This window comes from Seriola lalandi, unplaced genomic scaffold, assembly GCF_002814215.2.
Source record: "Seriola lalandi dorsalis isolate HSWRI2012SDOR001 ecotype SW California unplaced genomic scaffold, Sedor1 jcf7180002054971, whole genome shotgun sequence".
NCBI lineage: Eukaryota > Metazoa > Chordata > Actinopteri > Carangiformes > Carangidae > Seriola > Seriola lalandi.
This window is the reverse complement of record NW_019525522.1, coordinates 1,907,612-1,932,094: the sequence shown is the minus strand read 5'-3', so window position 1 is coordinate 1,932,094 and position 24,483 is coordinate 1,907,612. Positions and strand designations below refer to the sequence as shown.

At 44.1% G+C, this 24,483-nt stretch overlaps 1 protein-coding gene across 1 annotated transcript in view; it reads left to right on the top strand.

The window, feature by feature from the left end:
* Positions 1-24,483, top strand: part of efnb1 (ephrin-B1) — a 57,562-nt gene that overhangs the window by 3,237 nt on the left and 29,842 nt on the right. Inside the window, exon 2 of the mRNA XM_023395991.2 lies at positions 22,444-22,721. Within this exon, the coding sequence (XP_023251759.1) occupies positions 22,444-22,721 (278 nt within the window). The remainder of the gene's footprint in view (positions 1-22,443; positions 22,722-24,483) is intronic.

Below are 24,483 nucleotides of genomic sequence, written 5' to 3'. Positions count from 1 at the left end.
GATTTCCATGTGAGGATGCTATCACTCCCGCTCCTGCATTATCAATAACTGGGGTTTGCTTAATTGATTTCCTCCCAGCATGCTTGAACAGGCAACATACATCATTGCTGTAGCGCCCGGAAATCTGGAAAGAAGAAGAAGAAGAAAACATCCCTTAAGTGCTTAGCTTTGCTGCAGGATGTATCAGACCTTTTTTGATATTTAATTTGAGGCTGGATGAGTGCGGGGTGGGGCTGGTGGTGGAGGAGGTGGTGGTGGGAGGGAGGGGTGGGGGGGTCAACTGTGCAGAAGAAGGCTTGATGTGTCAACGTCCCCAGCCCTGTAAAGAACTGCCTAACATTTGATCAGAGCAAATCGGATTAGTTCTCATTTAGCTGAGTGGGATTATGCCAGAAAATGTCACTTTGTTATGACTGATCACGTCCCGTCGGTTTGGCTGAAGCCAGCGCCGCAACGTACAGGCAGACTCCATACATACACTCACACATGCACCCTCAACACTGCGCTCAGGAATGCTGCAGTGATGCCATTTTAATGACAATCTGACAAGGTTGTTTTGAGTGGTTCCCGCACGTCCTCTAACCCTCCTTAGCTAATATTTACCTCATGACCTGTAGCTACCACAGCCTGTTTGCAGCGGCTCAGGAGACAAACAAGATGATGGGAGAGGGATGGAAAACATGCTGGCACGTCTGAAAGCGCAAAGCGAGGAAACAGCCACAGGCCGGCCAGGAGTCTGCTGGACTAGTGTTGAACTCATTGCATTTTGGTGAGGCTTGGAAACAGTTTGTAGACATTTTTCTGGCCTCAGTCAGTTTTGAGGCCCACAAAAGAACACAAAATAGCCTAAGAGAGAGAGAGAGGCGTTTGTGTTGATAAAAGTCCACTAAAGCCTCTGCTGCTGTGGGTCTTTTACTTACTCATCTTATTTTGCTCTCCGTTGACCTCAGCTGCCTGGCTCCCAGTTTAACAGTTGACTGATTTGGTTTATAACGTGCTTGCGTGGTTTAAAGGTTCAGTGAGTTTGATGATGATTACACTGGATTTGATTACCACTGTGATATTTAGCAAACAAGGTTATTTTTTCCAAAATAGAGAGGCAATTTAATGTTGTAATTCTTAAGGGGGGGGAAAAGGCCCTGTACTTTCACATGATGAGGTGGCAAGTTTATTGTTAAATACCTTCTGAAAACAACATAATGTTATTTGTCTGCTATTAGTGGAATAGCAGCACAGAACGCCTAATTAAAGTTCAAGTTTTATTTTCCTGATTTTCCTTTTCTGGTAAGATAATTGGAGTAAAAAAAAAAAAAAAAACATGAGGTAATTAGGACAAAACAAACTTCTGCCTTATCTTTGCTTTTAGAAGCTGCTGTTATCAGAGGAAATGTATTAAAGGTTTTTTCTCGAACACAGAGAAATCTTTGGCTCCTGCAAAGTGACGTTCACAGTAGCTCTACAACGCTGACATTTAAATGTGACCAGGATTTCAGAAGGAGGTTTAAAAAAAACAAGCTGCAACTGCAAAACTCGAATCTGCCGCAACCTGTTGAACAAGAGGCCGGATGAAACTTCAGGACTTAGACCAGAAACAGGATTTGGTTCCTTGCAAAGAGTCGACTGAACGCTCCCCTCTGCTGCTCGCTGCACTGCGGGTCACTGCTGAGAGGGTCAGAGGCCTGTTTTTGTTTCTTGCCTGCCCCGCGCCCTGCTGCTTGCCCCCTTTACCCCTTTGCGATATACACCTTCTCTCTCCTTGCCTCCCCGAGTCCCCCCTCTCTCCCCCCTATAGACTCTGATCATGTTTCCCTCTGATACAGATCTCATTACACACAGAGAGGACTTAGAGCCTGAGCCCCACTCAGAGAGACAGAGAGAGGGCCAACCAATAAGAAATACTTGTGGAAAGCAACTGGCCCGTGGTGCTGTAAAGGCACCCTGTGTCTCGCTATAAGGACAGCTGCGTTTGCTTTTATGTGTGTGCACTTCTGTGTCGACATGGCTGTTGTTTCAGCGGTGTGTAACGACGAGATTCTTCATTTGGTTATCTACGTGAGGCACCTGGGCTCAGAAAGGGGCTGCAGTGCTTTAGGATATTTCATGGAAAAAATGCAGTTCTTTTCCATCATGGTTTCGCTCCAGATGGACTCACTTTATCCGCTGGTGGTTTGGCTGCCACATCACTGAAAACTGATCATTGTGCTTTTTGTGTGTTATTGATGCGTTCATGTCTTTATATGCAAGCAGTGGTGCACATGAAACCGAGCTTCATTACCCCGGCTTGCAACTAATTTTTTTAGGCGTTTTTTTTTTTTTCCTTCATGTTCTGTTCCTCATGAGTCGGAGTTACAGTCAATTTTCTTTCAAGGCATATTATAGGGACTGAATCACAACTGGGACAACAGCTGAATGCAATGAATCACTTGGGAGAGCCGAGTTTTGAAAAGATTAATCTATTAATCAGTTGGTGGCCAAACACAATCACCAGCAACTTTAAAAATCCATCACGTATTGATAAGATCTTCTGTCACGGCACATTTAATGTTGTCACAGTATCAGTATTTATTTTAATATACTGGCTCTGTTTCTTAGAACTTCAGCTGAGAAACTAACCAGACAGGAATGTCTGAGGTTTTTTTTTTTTTTTTTTGTTTACCCAGGGAATTAAAAAACCTGACAGATCAAGATACTTCATCACACTGGTGCAACCATCTTATACACCTGGGAATGTGAAGAGGATAGAAACCAATATAAAGAAAATAACATTTTCTGACGGTTGACAAATTGATATTGTCTCATGGTATATATATATCTTCATATTGCTGACACTTAAAACTGATGAATTGCTTGTAATTTATCAAACACAAACTCTGTGTTTCCTGCTTCTTAGGCGTGAGAATTTCCTACTTTTCTGATTTGTATCATTTGAAATTCAAATCTTAGTGTTTTGGAGTCAGCCCAAAAAAAGTAAAAGGCAAATCCATTGATAATGAAAATAATAGCCCCTTAATAGCTCTTGAATAGACGACTGATAAATATCTTGACAATCAGAGAATGAAACTACTTGATACTCACATAGGTGTGACAGACATGGGCAGGGTGTCTGTGTGAGTCATAAACACTATGACAAAAGCTGTTGAAACTTTACGTTACTCAACATAGTTTTTGTTTTCTTTCTTTCTTTCTTTTTTCTTTCTTTCTTTCTTTCTTTCTTTCTTTCTTTCTTATTCTTCTTCCCTTTTTTTTAAATAGAAAACCGCATTAATTTAAGAGCTAAGTGAGCCAAAACAAACACATAGTATTAGATATTCAGTCTTTATGGTCCAATAATTGCTAGTCCAATTATTTTGTAAAATAAATTGCAAATCAATATGAGTATTGTTTATTTTTACTCAGTTTCTGTGTTCACACTGCAATTAAACACTAAGGCTCATATGAAAAGGACAAGTATAGGCTTATGGGAGTGAATGAGTGCTTGAGAGTGCATGTCGGTGTGCTATTGTTCTTTGTCCAGCCACAGTGGAGCATTAAGGAAGTGTTAGGAGCGTGCCAGTGTGCCCCTGTGAAAGTGTTGAGGGCCGAGCGGTGGACGAGTGTGGAGTGGCTGAACAGTGGCTTCCTTACAGGCAGTTAGCGACCGGGCTTCATTAGACGGAGGCCTGGCATGCAGCAACCAGGAAGTTCCCATCAGCTCCAGCTCTGCCAAGCAGAGGCACAGGCGCTGGTGCTGGAAAGCTTCCCTCTAGATTTCTACACGCCGCCTCGACTGCGCTTTAGCTGAATCAAGAGAAAATGTAGCGATGCACAGTTACAGGAAGTGGGGAAAAAAGTTGAATGGGCAAAGTCTGCCTTTTGTTTGCCATCTTAGTTCTTTTACATAAGAGCAGTTGAAAATAAGGGGATTAAACAGGAGAGGAAAGGAAGCTAATGTAGAGCGTTGAAACGCAGTCCTGGGCTCAACCGCACATCCTTTCAGTCCAGCATAGAGCTCCCAGATTACTTCCATGTGTCAGTGCGAGAGGGAAAGAGAGGGAGAAAAGAAGAAAAGGGTACAGGGAGAGAGAAGTTGAGCGATTGAAAAGCAAGCGGACTCGGATTGGTGGAGATCAGCGGCGGTGTTGGACAGTGGAACGGATCTGTGTGACAGCCATCTCTAAAACCATTACCCCTGCGGCTCCGACTCGGGAACTCGTAACCTCCTCCTCCGGACTGACCTCATAGACTTAACTCTTTCTCAGAGAACCCCTCTGTGCAGTGGAGGCAGACCTCATCAGTCGCCAGGCCCAAACAGCGGGCAGGCAACCTTAACAGCCAGCTGCACTACAAGTTCTTTAAGACGTCATGAGTTGTCACCAGCATACAGGCAGCGAGGGATCTGTTTTCCCCCAGTCTGTGGCACTCCAAAGACTTTTGTGGGAAAGTTTGAATTTAATTCGCCCGGACTTTAGGGAAGGGGATGACGGATCCCAACAAATAATGACCAAAAAAAAAAATGAATAGGACAGAGCTAGGAGTCCTGTTGTGGTTTTACTGAGAAACCGAGGAACAGAAATTCTGATGCAATTGTAGACAATTTTTCTTCCTTTGTTGGTGCTGAAAAACAAAGAAAGAAAAATCTTAACTCAAGGGGCAATTTCTTGTCTTATTAGTAAATTCACTAGCTTTTTCAGGAGCTTTCAGCTGCATCTAAAAATATTACAAACATATATTAAAATTATGAAAATGTTACACTAATCTACTTTCTAGCTTTACTAGCTATTTTAAGAACTTTTTCCAGAACTTTTAACCCTAACCGTAACCCTAACCCTGCATCTACAAAATTATAAGAAATTTAGTATCAACTCAATGTCCTCTTACTGGCTTTAGTAGTTATTTTATATATAACTTTTATAACTTTATAACTTTTTCTGGAAGTTTCAACCATATCTCAAAGACTACAAAAAATGTATATCTTAACCCACTACTAGTAATTTTTACCAGCTTTTTCTGGAGCTTTCAATCACATCTACAGCATTACAAAAGTATTAAAAGTAATTTAAAAGGTATTTTAAAAAACTCCTCAAACCTACATACTTGCTTCATGAGTAATTTTACTAGCTTTTTCTGGAACTTTTTAAGTACATATATAAAATTGAGAAAAATATATTAGACCAAAAGTCTTGACTCAAGGTCTGCTTACAAGCTTTAGCACCAATTTTACTGGCTTTTTGTGGAACTTAATCACATGCCCAAAACTACAAAAAATACAGTAGACTAAAGACAAAAAATCTCAAGATTCACTTACTAGCTTTATTAATAATTGTAATTCTACCTTTTTTTTGGTTTCTCTCATGAAACATACTCCATCTGCCGAGGAAGACCTTGACAAATGCTCTTAAAAAAAGCTAGTAAGTTGACCTTGAGTTATTTCTTACTGTCAAACATCTGTCAAAGTAAAAAAAATATGAATGGAATTTTCTGGTATTTTTTCCTGTTCCACAATAATTTGTTAACACACAGCATTTATAATATAATGTAATATAATATAATGTAATGTAATGTAATATAATGTAATATAATATACAGTTCTTGTGGGGGCAGTTGAAGTTCTCCTCTTACCTGTGGCTCCCTCAGTGGAACCACAGTGAGTTTTACTTTTGTAACAGGTAATATTTTACTGTATGAAGCATGACCGTACCCAACCAGCCCCGAACATATCATTTATGATCATCATGGAGCTCTTTGTTCACTGTTATGAGTACACTAATGGAGTGACAGTGTAATTGAATGGAGTGGTAGGATAATAGAATGATAGAATGATAAAGTAATGGAATAGTGTGGTAGCAGCCCCCTTTTCCCAAGGGATACCCCCCGTAAGTGTGTCAGCATGGCAGATGGGCGGTCTGTAACAACCCCCCTCCCCCATGTTAATTATAAAGCATCATAATCCATCTATGGCATACAGAGGCAGGACATGGAGACTATTAGGGGGAGCATGGAAATGGCACAGTGTATAATCCTCAGGACTTTACCACTATTAGGCTCCCCAGGCATTGAGCAAAAACCACTAATTTCTCTGGTAATCTAGCTTGAACAGACCCTTTCTTGCCCATTCTCGGTGTGTTTCTCTGTAAATGCGTGTCCCAAATTTTCAGATGTTAACTGGAGGTTTGATTTATCTTTGATTTTTTTTTTTTTTTCCTCTACTTCGTCTTTTTTTTTCCCACCATGCCCACAGGCAAGACAGACAGCCCAAAAAACATTGGAGTGTATGTGTGTGTGTATGTGTGTGTGTGAGAGAGTGTGTGTGTGTGTGTGAGAGTGTGTGTGAGTGTGTATGCATGCCTCCGTTAACCCATTCTGCCAAGTTTTGGCTCAGCCTTTTCTAAGCAAACTCCCAGCATGATCCCAGTCTCCCTTGTGCTGGTGAGAGGAGTTGGAAGAAAAGGCCTGTGGGACTCCTGCTGCTCCCAGGCCTGGCCCCGGCCCCTCTGCCTGCGAGGGCCGGGCCTGGGATTTGCTGCGCGCCGGGGCTCTGTGTGGCAGCTGTGACTGACGCTTCAATCGCCTCTCCCTGGGACACCCCAGTGCAACCCTGCATTCCCTTTCACACCTCGGAAACGGGGGGAAAAAGACAATTACACACATATTCAGCAACCTCCCTCTCCCAGTCTCTCCACAATCCTGCATCTCTGATGTACGGCCATTTACTAGACCTATAAAAAACATTTCTAAAGTTTCTTGTGTTTTGCAAGTCTCCTTCTAAACAAATTGCAAATTAGTTTAGCTGTCTGGACAGCCTGTCTGCAATTTCATTATGTATTAGAAGTTGGTCTTGTTTATTTAATTTTTTCTGAGTTGTCCTCTTCCTAAGTAAACAATATAACTCAGCTATTTCCTTTGCATTCCCCTTGATATTTAGAAAATGTAAGTAATGGAAAAAGATTTGAGCCTTAAAGTGGAGTTAATGCTATCATGTATGGATTGTCAGTAAATTGAGTTTGTCTCTGGGCTATTGGAGCAGGAACTCGTAAGCCAGCGGGATTTAAGTCTCTTAATTGAATTATTTTGATTGCTGACTTGATTGATGGAGTCAGATGTGGTGCGTTTTCCATGCGTTTTTGTCTGACTAATTCTTCTTCCAATAGAGCCATACCAGACAGATACAAAAGGAACCTGCAATCAATCACAACTGCAACCCCGAGCATTTTGTTTGGAGAGAAATGTGCCTGCCATCAGGTCCGAGTTCCACAAGCCATCCAGACAACGTAAAACCAACAATGACATCAGATAGTAGAGCACTCTAAAGTCTAATCTTCCCATAATGCCATGCTAAACCCCACAGAGACCCACGGCAGGGAGAAAGGCTTTTTTATGCCCCAGCGCTGCTCCTCCTCCCATGGCCTCTGGCTCTGTGTGAGTGTGTGTGTGTGTGTGTGTGAGTGCATGTGTGTGTCCATGCATGTTGGGAAGAGAAAAAGAATTCAAGAGTGAATGGAGATGTCACTGTCAGACCCCGGCCTCCACATGAATCCGCTCCAGAATGGCCATATTGGCAGTTTGTGTGTGTTGAGTGAGAGAGCCTGTCGGGGGTCTGCCGTTTCCCCTCCACGCCGAGTTCTTACGGCCGTGATTGGAGCACGGCAGGACACAGGTCTATATTTCATCCTATTCATATGAGGGAGGCCGTTTCATCTCCCACACACATGTTTCCCATTAGATGTGTGTTTATTCTCCCCCATGATGTGCTTGGCCATGGAAGCCTCTCATCTCTCGAATATTGGAAATAGGAGTGAAGGTCTGCTAAAGCAAACACAATATCCTAAACCTCACCGGTCGCTTTATGAACTATGCAGAGAATAAGACCGAAGGCTTTGCGTTGACTCGATTTAATGAGTAACCGTGGTAGTTTCTCCTCTAAAAGCTCAGTAATATTATACTTCACACTGTGATTTTAACTCACTAATCTTAATGTGCCGCGCTGTTGTGTGCTGTGCTGTCTCATCTTCCATTTTCCCCCTGCACTGAAAACTTCGACTACTTTTAGCTATTCTCCTCATCTGTCTCTCAAGTCCCCCACCGTGAAACATGACAGCCCGAACCTCCACCACATCACTCCTCTCCTCTCCTCTCCTCTCCTGTCTCTGAGATGAAAGCTTTTCTTTGCAGACAAACCTCTCTGAGTCCTTTCTGCGCACCAGGACCAGGCCTGTGTTGCTGCTTTTAGTAGCTCTGTTTGCTGCATTTTCTGATTTATTTATGCACTTCTGATTGTAGCACCTCGTGCATGTCAAGAATCTCAAAGTCAGAACCTTGCATGTGCATTATGCGGGCTGAGTCAAATTCGTATTTGAAATATACATGAATGCATGAATATATTTATTTTCGAGTTGCCCCTGTGCATCTGGGGGGAGAGTTTCATTTCCTGTGTTGGCCCTGCCCTGGAATGGAGTGGCGTGATCCTTGAAGGCGCCCCACATGCCGCCACCAAACAGAGCCGTTTGGTGCACCTTTCACACAATGGAATAGTAGAGGCAAGGGAAATGATTTGGCTCCCATTGGAGGGACTGGAGCAGTCCCTTCAAAGCAGTATGCCTGGCTGAGGCTTTAACCGGCCTTCTCCCTGCATTAGATGTGCGTCCTGTGATGAGCCTTTGAAGGGTGCGGGCAGCTCTGGCTGGGAGATTGCGATTGCATTGCACGGGTGTTGGGGTTCAGCTTTGCACAGAGACTTGCAAGTCAGTGGCTTCAGCAGGATTGTAGTGCTCCACTCAGCGTTGCTTAAGTAGGCCGGACTAAAACGTGTTGACCTGAAAGCCGCAATGTGACGAGGGAACAGCTGCTGTGTCACGTTTGAATATATACACACACATATGTATCTCACAGCGGAAGGTAGTGTGGATATGTGTGTGTTCACTAGCTCAGGAGTCAGCTGTGGTTGGCTTGTGCAGATTAAGGTTTGAGTGTGCCTTACAGATGGTGGTAATAATGATCAGATAGCCCTTGTAATGGAGACGGCCCAGTTTGTAATGGCTTCCTAAAACAACACATGGAGCGTCTTTTACGAGGCCACAATCCGCCCGGTTATCACAGAACAAACTGTGTGGATGAGAATAGCTTCATGTCAAACAAGCTATTTATTAGCACGCACATCACACACACATTTCATTTTAATACCGACAGCCTGCATCTTGCCCGCGCTCTGCTTGTTAAAGGCGAGTGTTATCAGAGGAGACACAGACTCCCGCTACACCAGTTAGGCCGTCCTCCCCTTTTACATTCACTGTTAATGAGCCTAATGATGTGTGTCTCCGCGATTGCATCAGTCAATATGCTGTTCAATATGGGTTTTAGAAACCCACTGACAACTTAAGCATGTCCGCCTGGATAAGATCTCCCATCCAAGGGAGGAAAGAAAGAGTAACTAATTTGTCTTGGATTGGATGGGACATGTGTAGCTGTCTTTTACAATCATGAGCTGAGATTGTAAGCGCAGAATAGACTTGTCACTCAAATTCTCTGATAAGAAGCTGCTTTTAAGACACAAACGGCAGCTGTGTATTAAAAACACCACGTCCCAGTTATAGCTGCGCCTGCTGCTCTCTCTTATATGAAGATCTGTTGATTGTTCGGTGGAGATAGTTTTCAGCTCTTTTTTTTTTTTCTTTTCTTTTTGTCTTTCTCTTGTGCTCCTTTTTGATTTCAGTGCGAGTTTTGTTTCAGTTTCTATGTTTCACAGGAGGTTTTAGCTGGAGTTTTATTTCAGTTTATGTCGAGAGGTATTTAGTATGTTAGAGATCAGGGACATTTAGCTTTATGCTTTGTCAGAGAGTTGCCGTAGGAGTTTAATGGTCTCCGTATACTGATTACAGATGTGCCTCTTTCATTTCTGCTGAGCCTCTTTTCCACTGGATTTGGCTTATTACCTTTAGTCACATTAGTTTGTGCAGTTTTGAACACAGTTACTGAAGATGCTCTTTCTTTTTTTTTTCTTTTTTTTTTTATTTTAGCTCACTGTGCTAATATTGGTTTCCTTCCTCTGTGAAAAAAGAGCCGGCAGAAGAGACCCCCGTGACACTGCAAAGCTGTTTCTTTTATAAACCACACAGCGTTTGATTGATCTGTCCCGTGTTCTTGATCCCTGAGCTTGGGTGATTAAACCTATCCATCAGCTTCTCTTATCAGCGCCCTAACAGATCGACTGCAGGACACTAAACTAAAACCCCTGTATTGTTGTTACATTGAAAAAGTCAAAGGCTAAGGACAGGGAGGGGAGAGGGTTACCAGAACTCCTCTTTCCAAGGCCTTGTGAACAAAGACAAAAAAAATCCCCACTATGTTGTTTCAAAGAAATGACTTGTGTAAAAAAAGCTTTTGAGATAAGTGTCTGTCATGTTATTGTCATGAGTGTGCTGCACACATAACACACTTTTCTGTTGCGCGTATTGAAATAACCTCCAAATGAGGTTGAACAGTAGCATTGCAGATTGTGACAAGAGTGTTTCCCCTCTAGAGGGAAATCAGAAAGTAATGTTTCCTGTCCGCAGAGTGTCAACTCCCCGCTAGTGATGTGACCCTTCCCTCGGTCACAGCTCACACAGACATCAGCTAGATAATGACATTTCTTTCACTGACAGGCTGTCATTCTCATGCCTGTGCAAGTGTTGACACACACACTTGGACGTATGCATGCAGGCACGCTCACGTGCTCACATGGAAACGAGGGCAGACAAGCACGGTCGCCGTTATGAATCATCTGAATGATTTGCAAGTCAAATAGCCAGTTTCGTAAGATGTGCCTGCTATTTTCTGAAATAAATTTGAGCTTCTCATCTCCGGGTGACTGTTAAAGCAAATACATCAAGGCTACTAAAACGTGGATGATTGCATGTCACTTTGCTCTCATTTATCTGCAAGCATCTATTACCATCATGTTGTCAAGTAAATGAAAACAGCAACGGAAAACCCAGCAGATGGGCTTTTATAATTCACAGATGTATGATTTTGGGACAGTTTTTAAAGATAAAACCCCTCTTATCTCTTCAACTTCTTAAATTGCATTGATTTATCATTCTTAACATCCAGAAAGAGAAAAACTATTTCACATAGTTCAACATAAACACAGACTTTTATGGTGGATAACGATCACATCTCAGCCTGCATGCTGGTTTATAGTCACTTTACAGCATGTCAAAATCAGATAGTGCTGAAGTTTGCAACTTTCGTTCTTATCAAGAAACGATCGACCTGAGTTTACATAGCCAGATTTCACGTTGAAAGAAGATGGTTTATTGAAATCCTGTTGCAGCATGCCCAGCAGAAGCAGGTGTGGACCCGCTAGCCTGCCTATTTGCCACTAGTCATTTCTGTGGAAAAGGGGTGTGAACGCTCCCCAAATGCTAGACGGGGGAAGTTGCCTGCGTGGCACATTCATTAACCTGGTATCTAGCTAATCTCCTGGCTAATTCATTTAGTCCTCCGAGCACTCCTGTGTATTAATATCCTCTCTGTGCTGCCGCTCATGGGCTGCAGTATAGAGCGTAGCCATGGCGATGATTGTGTCATTATTTTGCAGTCAGATGAGTGATATCCCAGAGGGCTGTAGCTGGGTTGTCCGGGCCAGTTGAGAGGGACTGATTAGAATTGCAAATGGACGCCAAGTGTTGTGTTTATTGTGTGTCTCAATATTGGAGACAATCAGGCGAATCAAAGCCCTCAGCTGGAGAGATGGGACTGAGGCACGGTGGGCCTCTCTGGTTGGCACCATGTCCTCAGTGCTTGCACAGTGCCCCCCCCCCCTCGCCTCCCTCCTTCTCTTCTCCTCTCTGTTGCCCCCTCTCTCGGTCGACTCTGTCGTGTGTATAGGTCCTGAAGTACGTGGACACAGCTGGAGAAAGAGAAGGAGAGACGGAGAGAGCCACTAAATCTAGTGCACTCAATCATCTGTAGTGTGGCGCTCCTCTCACACAGCTGAGAAATATTAAACACGCTTTATGATAATGAAAGTGCTGGCGACAGACATAAATATCAGAGGCAAAGTGCTGAAGGATTAAAATGTCTTGTACGTTTGCTCATAACACAAATTTGTCATTGATTTCATGGCTTCCTGAATCGTTAGAGACAGAATTATCAGCTTTTCATCAGGAGAATTTCTTTTTCTCTCTCTCTCTCTCTCTCTGAGGCCTGTCTGTAATGAAGAATATCAAGTCACTGCACATATTAAGGGATCAGGAATATTCAGATATCTGCATGCAGTTCCGTTGTCAAGCCCTGCAAAGGGAACCTATTGGCACCATGCCCTTGTTATGGCTGGGTGACAGACTGCGGTGCAAAGTGCCCCAAACACACATTTTCTCCGCAAATCACTTGTGAATTGTTCTTCTTTAACGATTGCCCATTACCCAGATATTGACTCACTGTTTGTACAAGATTCAGCGAAATCCATCTGAAAGCCCATCCAGTGCTGTTGTGTGAGACAGGAAGCTAGTGTTTTAGCTCAGCGTGTAATTCATTCTGTCAGTCGCACACAGAGAGGCCTACCTTCTCTTGTTTCGCTACTGTTGGCTTTTAGAGAATGTGTGTCTGTGTGCATATAATGTACATGCACACGCAAGAATGTGTGTGTGTGTGTGTGTGTGTGTGTGTGTGTGTGTCTGTGTGCGCTCATGCATGCATATGTCCCTGTTCGAACACAGGATAATTCCTCAGCTCGTACATGCACCCCCATATAGCACCGCATGACCAGTCACAACAGGCATGTGTGGGGCCCAGGTACGGGCATGCACAGTGAACAGATATCGCTACAGGGAAATGACTGTTAAAGCTAAGTTTTATTGCACCACACACGTTCTCTCAAGTTCTGGCCGCTGTAGGCTAAATGAAAAACAACAAAAAAAAAAGTTAAGAGGAATGTGTTCACGCTCTACGGAAATCTCTTAGATTCTCTGTGAGCTTTTACCGTGACTTGCGAGGGAAGAGAAGGCCGGCAGCCATCATAAGACTTACATTTCTGACATGATATGATCAAGAGTCACCGGCCTTGAAAGGCAACAGCAGTCAGTGCATGTGAGGCTGAAGCTGCAGCTCACAGCCTGTTTAGACAGCGCTGTGTGCCATTGAGCTTGACGAGCAGTTGGTGAGAGATCCTTAGAATTGTGTGTGTGTGTATGTGTGTGTGTGTGTGTGTGTGTGTGTGTGTGTGTGTGTGTGTGTGTGTGTAAGGAGAAAAAAGAATGGTTGAGAGGGAGAGTGTGTGTGTCAGATCGCCGACGTGGCTGTTTGTGAGTGTGTGAAACTGAGGAGAGAGTTCATGAGGTGACATCTCATCAGCTGTTTGACTTTCCCAGTTTCCCAGGGAAGCAGTTTCAAGAACAATGTAGAAGAAAAACCACCAACCACCGACAATTGAAATGCCACAAAAAAAACCCCAGTGCTGTTTGTTGGTGACTGAATTATTGCTGTTGCTTGAGACTGGAGACAGGGGAAATGTGTGAGTGACTGCACTGTGCTTGTACCAGACACATATCACCTACCGGACTCCTCTACCCATCCATCTCCCAGCGCTCCTCACAATAACAGGAATACATTAGAAAAGAGTGAGTCAGGAGGGAAGGGGACGCAAGATAAATATTGTGTTAGTATTTTCCCTCCCTCTCCTTTGCAATTGTCTTTCACACTGACAGATGAACAATGAAAGTATTTTGAACTTTGCTGCATGCTATCTTTTACTTCTGGGTTCAGAACCGTGCTGTCAGAGCCAGACGTGTTCTGGCAGAGATTGATTGATTTGCTTTCTGTGCACCATGTCTTCCCTTTGTTCCTCCAGGAAGGCTTTGGTTTCTCTCCAGTATTCCAGACATTCTGTAGCTGTGCCATATTAACACCTGTTTACAACATACAGACTCATAAAATATCGATTCAGCTCCTCTTTGATCGTAAAGTGCTGCCATAAAATTCAGACTGGAAGCAGTTCATTTCTATATTCTGACGGAGACAAACTCAACTCTTTGGGTAGCACACCCCGCTCTTTGGAAGGGGATGGGGCAGGCAAAAAAAAAGATATCCTATCAAGGAAATGCGGGCATTAGCTTTCTTGCCAAGAGTTAGATGAGAAGATTGATATAATTCTCATGTCTGTACGCTAAAGCCAACGCTAGCTTAAAGGAGCTATTTGAAAGTTTTGCTATTGCTACATAGCCAGCGTTAGCATTAACAGCTGTTGCTGCTGTCAAGCTTCATTCCTGTACCAAGAGCTTTGTCCAGCGGTGGAAAGGACCGCTAATGCTAACTGGTGTCTCTTTCACATTTTTTCTTCTACTGAAGTTAGCCTGCTAACCAGCTAGGCCGGGCCTGTCTTGTCACTTTCTGATAGTGACTGACTGTGGCCTCCTGACTGGACGTAGCGCTGCCCAGAGGTTGTATTATAACCTCTTGTCTTGTAAATGCAACAATCACCACCACACACTCTCGGCAAAGGGAAAAAAAGCCCCTTTACAGACTCGAAAAAACAGACATAACAGCGAGCTTGGCTCCGTCAAAAGGGGACAAAATGCACCCACCTACACCTCTAAATCTACTAATTAACATGTTTTATCTTAGTTGTTTAATCTCTATAAAAAAGTGTAAAAATGACTCATTGTGGTGTTAACTCGTAGGCGGATCCTGTTACCTATCGGTGGAGCCAGGCTAGCTGTTTACCCCTGGTTCCTGTCTTTATGCTAAGCTGGCCCCAGCTCCTTTTTTTGTGCTGCACAGATATGAGTGATGTCATTTCTCTCACCTAACTCTTGGGAAGAAAAAACAAATAAACATATTTCCCACAATGTCAAATTATTCCTTCAAGAAAGGCCTCATTAGTAATGGGTGTCAGGTTTGTTTGGGTGATGTCTTTGCTGATTTGATTCCCAGATGTTTCAGTGCCAACATACTGCTGTGCCGGGCAAATAATGCCCCCCACCCTCTCTCTCTCCCTAGCGTGTCTGAGAGCCGACTCATTCGGAGCACGGGTTAGGAAAATTAGCTAACTTTAGCTACAAACCATAGCCTGTCTCTCATCCTGAATGAGCTTGACTTTGCTTCATTATTCAGTCTAAAACTGTGATCCTTCGACTAATTTTTAACCATGCTGAGATAGGAGGCCAATGTTTTTAAAAAAAATTGAATTTAACCATGACTGGCTCTATCTAAGCCAAACAGAATTTAAATAAGTAGTGTGTAATATGGAGCTGTGTGGGCTGTTGGCTGTGCTTGTGTGTGTTTATTAGTACATGTGATGTCCTGATTGAGCAGTGACTTTAAAGGGTAGGTTTTCTGAGAAATGCTTTCTGAGGGCTTATCAATGGGGTTGGAGATATGGAGCAGAAAATGGCCGCTGGTGAACAACCCGGGCAAGCTGCGTGGGTTTGATAATGGTTATGATTCTTTTTCTCTCTAGTTTCGTCTTCGCTCCCCCAAATGGGAGTGAAACACAATCGGGGGAGTGTGAGAGATGCTATTGTTCGTCTCTGAGGTTCTCCTGCTTTCTCTCCCCTCCTGCTCTGCTCGGCACTGATTACAACCTTGCATCCTGGTCCAGCTCTTGACTCTCTGCTCTGGAGCTCTCAGTCCTGTGGGATTCCTCTCTCCAGGACTGTCCAGCTTCTCGACCACCACACGGACGGACACAAACACACACACACACACACACCAACCCTGGCACGTTCAGGGTGTCTGGCTCACTAACACACACACCCACTCAGGCATGTATGGACACACGTATATCTGCACACACAGTCACACAAACACGCTCACACATACAGTGGGCTCGGGCCAGGCGGGTTTGGCAGCGACTGTAGACTGGGCCTGTGGAGAGATCTTTACGGAGCATGCAGAGCCCATCTGTGGCTGCTCCTCAGTGATGGGAGGCAGCTGGCTGTGTGTGTATGTGTTTGTGCATGTGTGTGTGAGTGTGTGTGTGTGTGTGTGTGTGTGTGTGTGTGTTGTGTCGTGGCCAGGGAAGGAACTAGGAGAGGAGGAAAGAGGCTTGTGTGTGTTTGGGTCACAGAGCAACCCCAGAATGAGGGCTAAACTCAAGCTGAAGCTGACCTAAGCTCTCTCGTCTAGCCAAGCCAAGCCAAATCTCCTCTCTTCTCCTCTGCTCTCCTCTCCTCTCCTCTCCTCTCCTCTCCTCTCCTCTCCTCTCCACCCAGCCCTCCAGCTGGAAAAGCTCAGTCCCTGGGCTCCAGGATGAATAAGTGGAGACGCAGAGAGCAACAGTCTGGGCCTTCTCTTGCTGTCAGTGATACCGTGGATGACGTTCAATCACAACCGCATACACCCATGCTCGCTTAACTCCCCTGCTCTTAGAGAGGGATGGGCTCTGCATTGACAGAAACCACAGAGGCCATAAGAAGAAACAGATTATGCTCTTTCTCCTCCCTAATGACTTCTGACACTCCTCTCGCTCAACGGTGCTCTTCAGCATGTTCATCTAGTAACAACGTCCACTTCTGTCCTCCTTGTGGCAAGGCCATCTGGGTGTCATCTTGTTAGCTCATTACAGCCGCCAACGGTGGGATGCTAACCCCTCATGTGACAGTGATCGAGGGCAAGCATACTGAGCTTGTTTGGTGAACATGAGAGGTGTGTGTCAGCCGCTCTCACTCTGTGTGTGTGTGTGTGTGTGTGTGTGTGTGTGTGTGTGTGTGTGTGTGTGTGTGTGTTGTAACTCGTCTGTGCAACTGTTATGAGTCACGCTGAATCTGATTTGCTGTGCATGCCAGCCTGTTGACTGAGCTAACTGAAGCTAGTGTGTTTGTCTGTGTCTGTGTGAGAGGGAGAGAGAGAGAGGGTGTCTGTGTTCACACGTACAAAAGCTGTTCTCTGCAGGGTGGAATTCAGGATATTCTGTCTGTCTTTTTTTTGCCTCTGACATCTTCATTTATGTCCCGCTAATGGGGACAGCCCGGAGGGAAAATACCAAGCTTTCTGCTTTTCAGCAAGTCACTGTTGCCAAGTTTGGCCTACTGGAGTTTAAATGAAACTTGGATTGAGTTTACAGTTTATCCAATACCACTACCCGTTGGCGAGTCTGTCCTGCTTTTCTATAGTCAGGGTCAAATCCTTCCTGCTTTGCTAAACAGTTCTGGAGCCAGATGGGCCTTGTTTCCCTTAATTTCAGGATCCTTGTGTTTGTTCGTGTGTCTCTCTCTATGTGTGTGTGTGTGTGGCCTGCACTAGCATTGAGGCGACTTGTTTACTGTGTTTGACATGTGAGGAAATCAGTGTGTGTACACTCCAGGGCGTGTGTTTATGTATGTGTGTTTATAGCCAGGCCTTCCTTAGAACATCTGCCCCTGCGACAGCCTGACAGAAGCCAGCTATGTATACAAGCGCTGGGGTTGAGCTGCCGGTGACGAGCGTAGACCTGCGACCAGCACACCTTCCCACGGCGAAGCTTCAAACGCAAGAGGGAGACGTTCCGCGCTGGTTTCAGATCTGTTAATCATATAGACGACAGTTCACATGACTTGACAGTATTGTAGATGTGGCGAATTTCTCTATAGCCTTACAAACATGCTGACAGTTTGATGATATGTGCCTTTCTCCTCAAGTATGAAATGATCACACTGTGTCAACAGCGCTCAGTGGATCTTAACCACATATCAAGAGCGAAGCCATTTCAGAAGCTGCTGTTTGAATGTTTCCATTGTGAGCCTGAGCAAGCATGTGGCTCTATCTTGATGGATCTGAAAGTGGTTTAAGGCTGAAACAGTCCCCGCCAGCAGACAATTATTTAATATTGATTGACTTGAATGAGAACAGGATGGGTTTGTAGCCTGTGATTACACAAAACATAGATGGCCTCTGGCGAGTGAAGCTTTAAATCCCCAACGCTACATATATATATTACACAAGAGCTCAACTACAATACCCTTTGCATAACACAGCTTTGTGTTCATTACGGACTTAAGTGTAACCCTTTCATGTGGGTGAATTACTGTAATGTTTCACGAGAAGCCGTAAAATCTGTCCGAACTGTAAGCCTATGCAATATTGATTGAAACGGCTGTAAATATGGCTGCCGTATGGAAAGTGGCATCTGTAATAACAGGAGGGAAGCAGCCACACTGATTTTGTGGATAGTGCAAGAGAGAAATGATAATTGTTGAGGGAACGCTGTTCCTGGCGTGATAATTACCACGCTGATAGCAAGGGGAATAGAGTACCTATTGTGGTGATGATTGTGTGTATGTGTTTGTTTTTACATGGCGCACTCGTGTGCTTTAAAGGCCAGAGAGAAAGAGAGATAGAGAGAGAGAGAGAAAGATCGACTGTTCGGCTGCAGAAAAAAACAGACAGGAGGAAGAAGTAGTACCTGTGACCGGGCCGTTGGCATGTTCCCCTGGTGGAGATGGATTGCCCTGTATACGTAGTTGAGGATAATTGATTTTAATTGATATGTATGGCATGTTCATGCTGCTGCTCAGGAGGAACAAATCAATTTGACACCATTCTGTTGATATGAGCCGTCTCTGCCTCTTTCTCTCACAGTTCCTGTGTCTCGGGTCCATTCATTCGGCGGTCGAGGCTGCCTGCCAGTGCAATGCTCGGGGCAGAGGCCTGAGTTGACTGGACGGGGGTGGAGAACACGGGGGGAAGGGCTGGTTTGAGGCTCTGTAAGGGGCTTTGAGTGGGCCTTAGTGTAGGCGGCGTTTTATATGAAAGTCGGTGAGGGCAAGGCGCTTGAATAGAGGTGGCTGGGAAGTTGGGCTGGGAAGGTCCAGGATGCACCCCACAGTGCTTTTGTGCGCTCTCACATCCATGTGTGTGTGCGTGTATGGGGAGGTGGTGGGGATGGTGGAGGGGCGGGGGTGTAGCATATGTGAGATCATGTGCTCATATTCACCAGTGGAATGTAAAAAGAAAGAGGAGGGGGCTCTCTCCTCTCGCCTCTCTTTTCCACTGCTTCGTTGTTTTCTGTTCTCTCTCCGCTGCGCTGTAGCGTAGGTCTGTTTGTATAAGCTCTTTACAGGATTGAGCACGCTGTGGAGCCATCCAGATGAAACAAAACCAACCTCATTTGGTTGTTTTGAAAATGATTCTCTTTATTTTGTTTGGTTCAGGCAGATCCACCTCGTTTGACATGAGGGGGATAAAGGCTCTCTCACGTTCAGGGTCATTTCCCAGAAACATCGTTTGTATCTGCACGGCTCTTCCTCTGTGCTCTCAAACTTCTTTCATCAACAGGTCTTATAAAGTCTCCAGACAACATGAATGAAAGATGCAATGCAACCTCCCTTTTCCCCCCTTTTTCCCTTTCGACCTCCTCAAAAGTACAATAATCTTCAGTCACTCGTCTCCTCCTCTCCATTGCGTGGCTGTGTGTAGCACCGGAGTGGCGCTGATTAAGCCAACAGAGAGACAAACGGGAGACAAAGTCCCAGCCCACCAGTTTAGTTTCACATCCTGGACTGGAGCTGGGCCGCAGCTTGCCAAGTGGAGGGCTTTTAAACTGGGCTAAACACTAATTGCTGCCCTATTTCTTTTATGTTGCTTCTTTCCCATCTGCGATGGCGCTTCCAGACCTCCACAGCAGCCAGAGCCTCATTATAGCAGACAGTTAACAAAGGCTGGGAAACAGAAGCGGAGAATTCACTTAGGATAGCTATCTAACCGCCAAATAGGAGGCCTGCTCGGAAAATTGAATCAATGACAGGGGCCGGCTTGTGATTAAATCCTTCAGGGATATTAAGATATTATGATTTTGGAAATCTTAATTATTCATCTAAATTGTTGCGGCTCGCTTTGATAATCAAATAAATGGGTTGTAAAACCGGGAAGTGGGGTGTGAGGCACATTGTTTTATTTGAGAGGTGGGCTTTTAAGTACGTTTTTAACACATTTGAAACAAAACATTATGGAAAAAAAAGTTGCCAACAATTTCCCTACTAAGAAACAGAAAATAGAAAACACCTACTTGTTGAGCGAAACAAATCAAGGTTTAATTGTGATGTTTGCATGGTCTTTCGTTTTTTTCCCTCTGGTTTCACGCTTGTTTTTCTGTAGGTGTTTTTTGTGTGTGTAAAGAGAGAGATGAGGGGTGGTGGTGGTGGTGAGGGGGGTGGTGAGGGGGAGGATGGAGAAGGGGAGATGAGAGAAAACCGAACGAGGGAAATGTTGAGGAGGTGAATGAGCGGGAAGGATAAAGCGAGAGGGAATGAGATTGGGGAGTAGAAATAGAGGGGGCTGAGATTGGGGGGGTAGAGGGAGGAATAGAGGGAAGGTGGGGAGGAGAGGGGGTGGTCAGCAACAAAGCCTAATGTTGCCATGGAAACTTGTTTATGCCTCACTGATGCATCTTGTAGATCCAATTAGAGCCTGATTGTGTCCATGTTTTCATAGACGCACGCACGTGTACCAAGGCATGGTGCGCACACACACACACACACACACACACACACACACACACACACACAAAAACACATGAAGACATATGTCAATTATACACACACACACACACACACACACACAAATATACACACACATATATGAGCACATGCAGAGTGTTGCCGCTGAAAACCAGTAAATTGCTGGGAGAGGTAGGACAAAGGATACCCCACATTCTCTCTCTCTTATCGGCCCTTGAATTAGCGCAACCCCTCCCCTCCCCTCACCCCCGCCTCACTCCCATGAGCATCAGACAATAGCGGGGAAATAACGTCTCACCCGCTTCCAATCTTTGTACGAGAGCCCCTGTCCGCACATGCTTTCATGACATCATATCCAGCAAAAAAAAAAAAAAAAAAAAAAAGGTGCGTGTGTGGGCTGACGGGCAGGATTTTGACCGTTTTGCAAATTTCATTTTGCATTTATCGCTTTAGTAAATTAAGTCATTTATTTGGTAATGCCCCTGTCAAAGAAGAATGCCCATGAATGTTGAAAAGGCCTTAATCCAATCATGTTCATTTTCATGGGGGGTATTTCTTCAGAAAATGGGACTTTTTAAATGATCGTTTCTTACAATGGCTGGCCGTTTGCCAGTGTTTAACATCAGAGGAGGAGGGATGGCGATCATAACCCCCCCCTCCTCTTACACTCACACACTACTCTATCAGTTTCTTTCAGGAGGCATCACGGTCCTCCCTTCCCCGGCAAGTCTGAAGAGTCAGTTATTTAGTGGTGAAATGATGTGTGTGATGATGAAATGAGGGGCTGGAGATAAGGTGAGATTACACACTGAGAGAAAAAGAAGGGAGAGGCAGAGAGAGACAGAGAGGGGCCCAGCCCCTGATGTCTTGTTAAAACGTGAGGGATCAGAAAGAACAACAAATGCATTGCGCGCTGCTAAATCCTGCTTAAATCCGCTGGCATGGGCAGATCTAGCAGATAGCCCCGCTGCTGTGCTCACTGTCTGCGACCACAACACATACACACGCACACACACACACACACACACACACACACACACACACACACACACACACACACACACACACGTACACACACGTACACACACTTACATAAACACACCCGTGGTCAGTCCGGCTGTCTGGGTTAATGCTTGGCTAACTGGGACAGCAGAGCTGAACCATGTTGACATTTTAAGCCTCAAACAAGTCCAGAACAATGATTCAGCCCGTCTGCCCCCCCATCAGACCGCAACCTCAGCCCATTTTGCTGACCGACTAGCACACATACACACACATGCAGACCTGCATAAACATACACACCACTGCCCAAACACACTGCAAGTACTCAGTGTACCCCCGCCCCCTCTCTTCACACACACTTACACACGCACACTGGGTCTCCTCCTGTTCCCCACCTTTAGTGAATAATAGAGAACAAGAGCTGATCTGATTGAGTTGGCAGCAGAGAGCGAGGTGGAGAGGTACAGTAAGGCCAGATGGATTATCTTAATCCTCCAGTGGATGATCATGGCAGAGCGAAGATGAACCAGGAAGCCTTAACCTCCCGACCTGTGCTCCTGACTGACCCCTGCGCACTGTTTTCCTCCAGAACTCTGACCTCTGAAACGGAGGCAGTGTTGATATAATGTTGAAGCACCAAAAGTATGAAAAAAAAAAAAAGAAGAAAAGAATCTGTGGCATTCATTGGATGTAATCCTATCTGTAGCCATTTCTGTGGCAGCCATTTTGTGTATGGCCATCTTGTTTCCCTCCTTGCAAACTTTTGGTATGCTTTGATTCGGATCCAAGTATGGAGTAAGAAACTTTAGAGGATTTGTGTGAAACGCTCTGTGGAGTAACACTGAACAATGTCAAGCTGCTACATGCCGTGTTTTTGTGGGGTTAAATTAACTGTGCTCTTCCTAAAAGCCCATGCCAGACAAATCTAAACCCATAACTCCCATAGCTCAAAGTATTAAGACTGTATAAACTACTATTGAATTATGTGGCTGCTTTTCCAGACTGCCTTAATTATGTGTGAGTAACACTTTGTCTTCTTTGTCTCGTCCCTCAGGTTTGTGGCTGGAAAAGGCCTGGTGATCTACCCAGACATCGGGGACAAGCTGGACATCATCTGTCCTAAAGCGGACCAAGGCAGAGAATATGAGTTCTACAAGTTGTACCTGGTGAAGAGGGAGCAGGCGGAGAGCTGCAGTACCGTCCTCGATCCTAATGTCCTGGTCAACTGCAACAAGCCTGAGAAGGACATCAAGTTCACCATCAAGTTCCAGGAGTTCAGCCCCAACTACATGGGCCTGGAGTTCAAGAAGAACGTCAACTACTACATCACCTGTAAGTTTGTCCTGAATTATTATTATTATTATTATTCTTGTTGACATTTCGCTTTTTAGCCTTCATTTAACAAGAGAAGCCGGAACAATCTGAACAATAATCTCTGCTTCACACTCGGTTACTCACAGTCACACCTGGGAGTTTCTTTGTCAAAACTGTATTTTAATGGTCCCTGCAGCAGCTCCATAGCAACAAGTGGCTTGTGACATACCATGCCTTGCTCATGGCACAGTGGCATTGGGTGTTTTTTTTCGTAACTTATAACCACTGTACTGTGGGTAACATTAGTTATACCTCAACCAGCTTTAACATTTAATGCAGCAGTAATAATAGTAATGGAGTTAGCCTATATCTTAAGATGAGGTGTTCTTTCATTTTACGGGTCTGTAATTTAAGAGCAGTTTCTTATCATATCTCAAGCTTACAGAGAAGAACTGTGTGTTTTGGTTCTAATTTAGGGAAAATAAAGACAGGGTCTAGTTGGCACACATTTAATTTCCCAACTTCCAATTAATTGCATGTGTTACCCTGAGAGTCTTTTAGTCAGTGCACAGCAAGTTCAGGTAGATTTGCAAAAATGTAAAATAAGCAACAGGGCAGGACAAGATTTAATATACATGGAGATTTAAGTTTTCCTTTCAGGGAAATTGCTATTTTCCTTGTAAGTAGCACCAAATTATATTGTTCTTTCCTGGAAAACAAATGATTACAAACTGTAAAATGAATGGTGACATAGAAGAACATTTATATAAAGGTTATTCTGTATATTGATCTTCAATTTAGTTTACTATACATTGTACATTATGTACATTTTGCTGATAGTTCTCCTGTTCTTTTACATTTACTTTTAATACAGCATCTTTACTTGTAAGTATTTTGGCTTTGTGATATTACCATATTTACTGAAAGTAAAGGTTCTAAATACGTCCTGTTACAAAACAATATGTAGGCATTCTACACACTTTTTACTTTTTAGATAGAGATTTCTGGGTAATTTATTATTGCTAACTTATTATAGGTAATATTTTGCGTAACCATTGAGTAATACTTTAGCAGTTAAAATTATATTCTTTACCAGTATTTTTGGATTTGCACAAAGTAGATTGTGTTTAACAAGAAAAACAAAAACAATAAAAACCTGAGGCTAGAGTGTTAAATGTTGTATTTACCCTGAGCATTAAATTGTGAATGAAAAAAATATTCCACATTCCAAATCAGTGTTCATACTTTAAACAGTAGAGTATTTAAACAATTTGACATGACCACAATAATTTTATGTTTTAATTAGAATTTATTTATTAAATACAACACATTTAATACATCACAACAGTTAATCAGTTTTTTTGTCTGTGAATAGAAAACAACACCACAGTGGTCGAAGGAAGTTGAGGAAGCTTGTCTCTCTGTTGTTCGTAGACGTGACCTCTGAGTCGCCTGTTGCGATCACCACATGTTCAAAAGGAACTGGTGCAACTCGAACAACAGCAATGTCTGGTTCAATAAAGGGGTTGGGGTCCTCCACCCAGCTGGGTTCTCCCCTGCTCTCCTCTCTGGCCTGAACCTTGAATGCAGGTTCAACAGGTTGTGCCAGTGGTTTTTTAACCACAGCAGTGTCCGGTTCAGTTGAGGGTTTGGGGTCTTTCACCTGGCTGTGTTCTTCAATGACATCCTCCCTGCTCTGAACCTTGGATGCAGGTTCAGCAGGGGCTGTGATCACAGCAGAGTCTGGTGTTTTAGAGAATTTGACGTCCTTTTCCAGGCT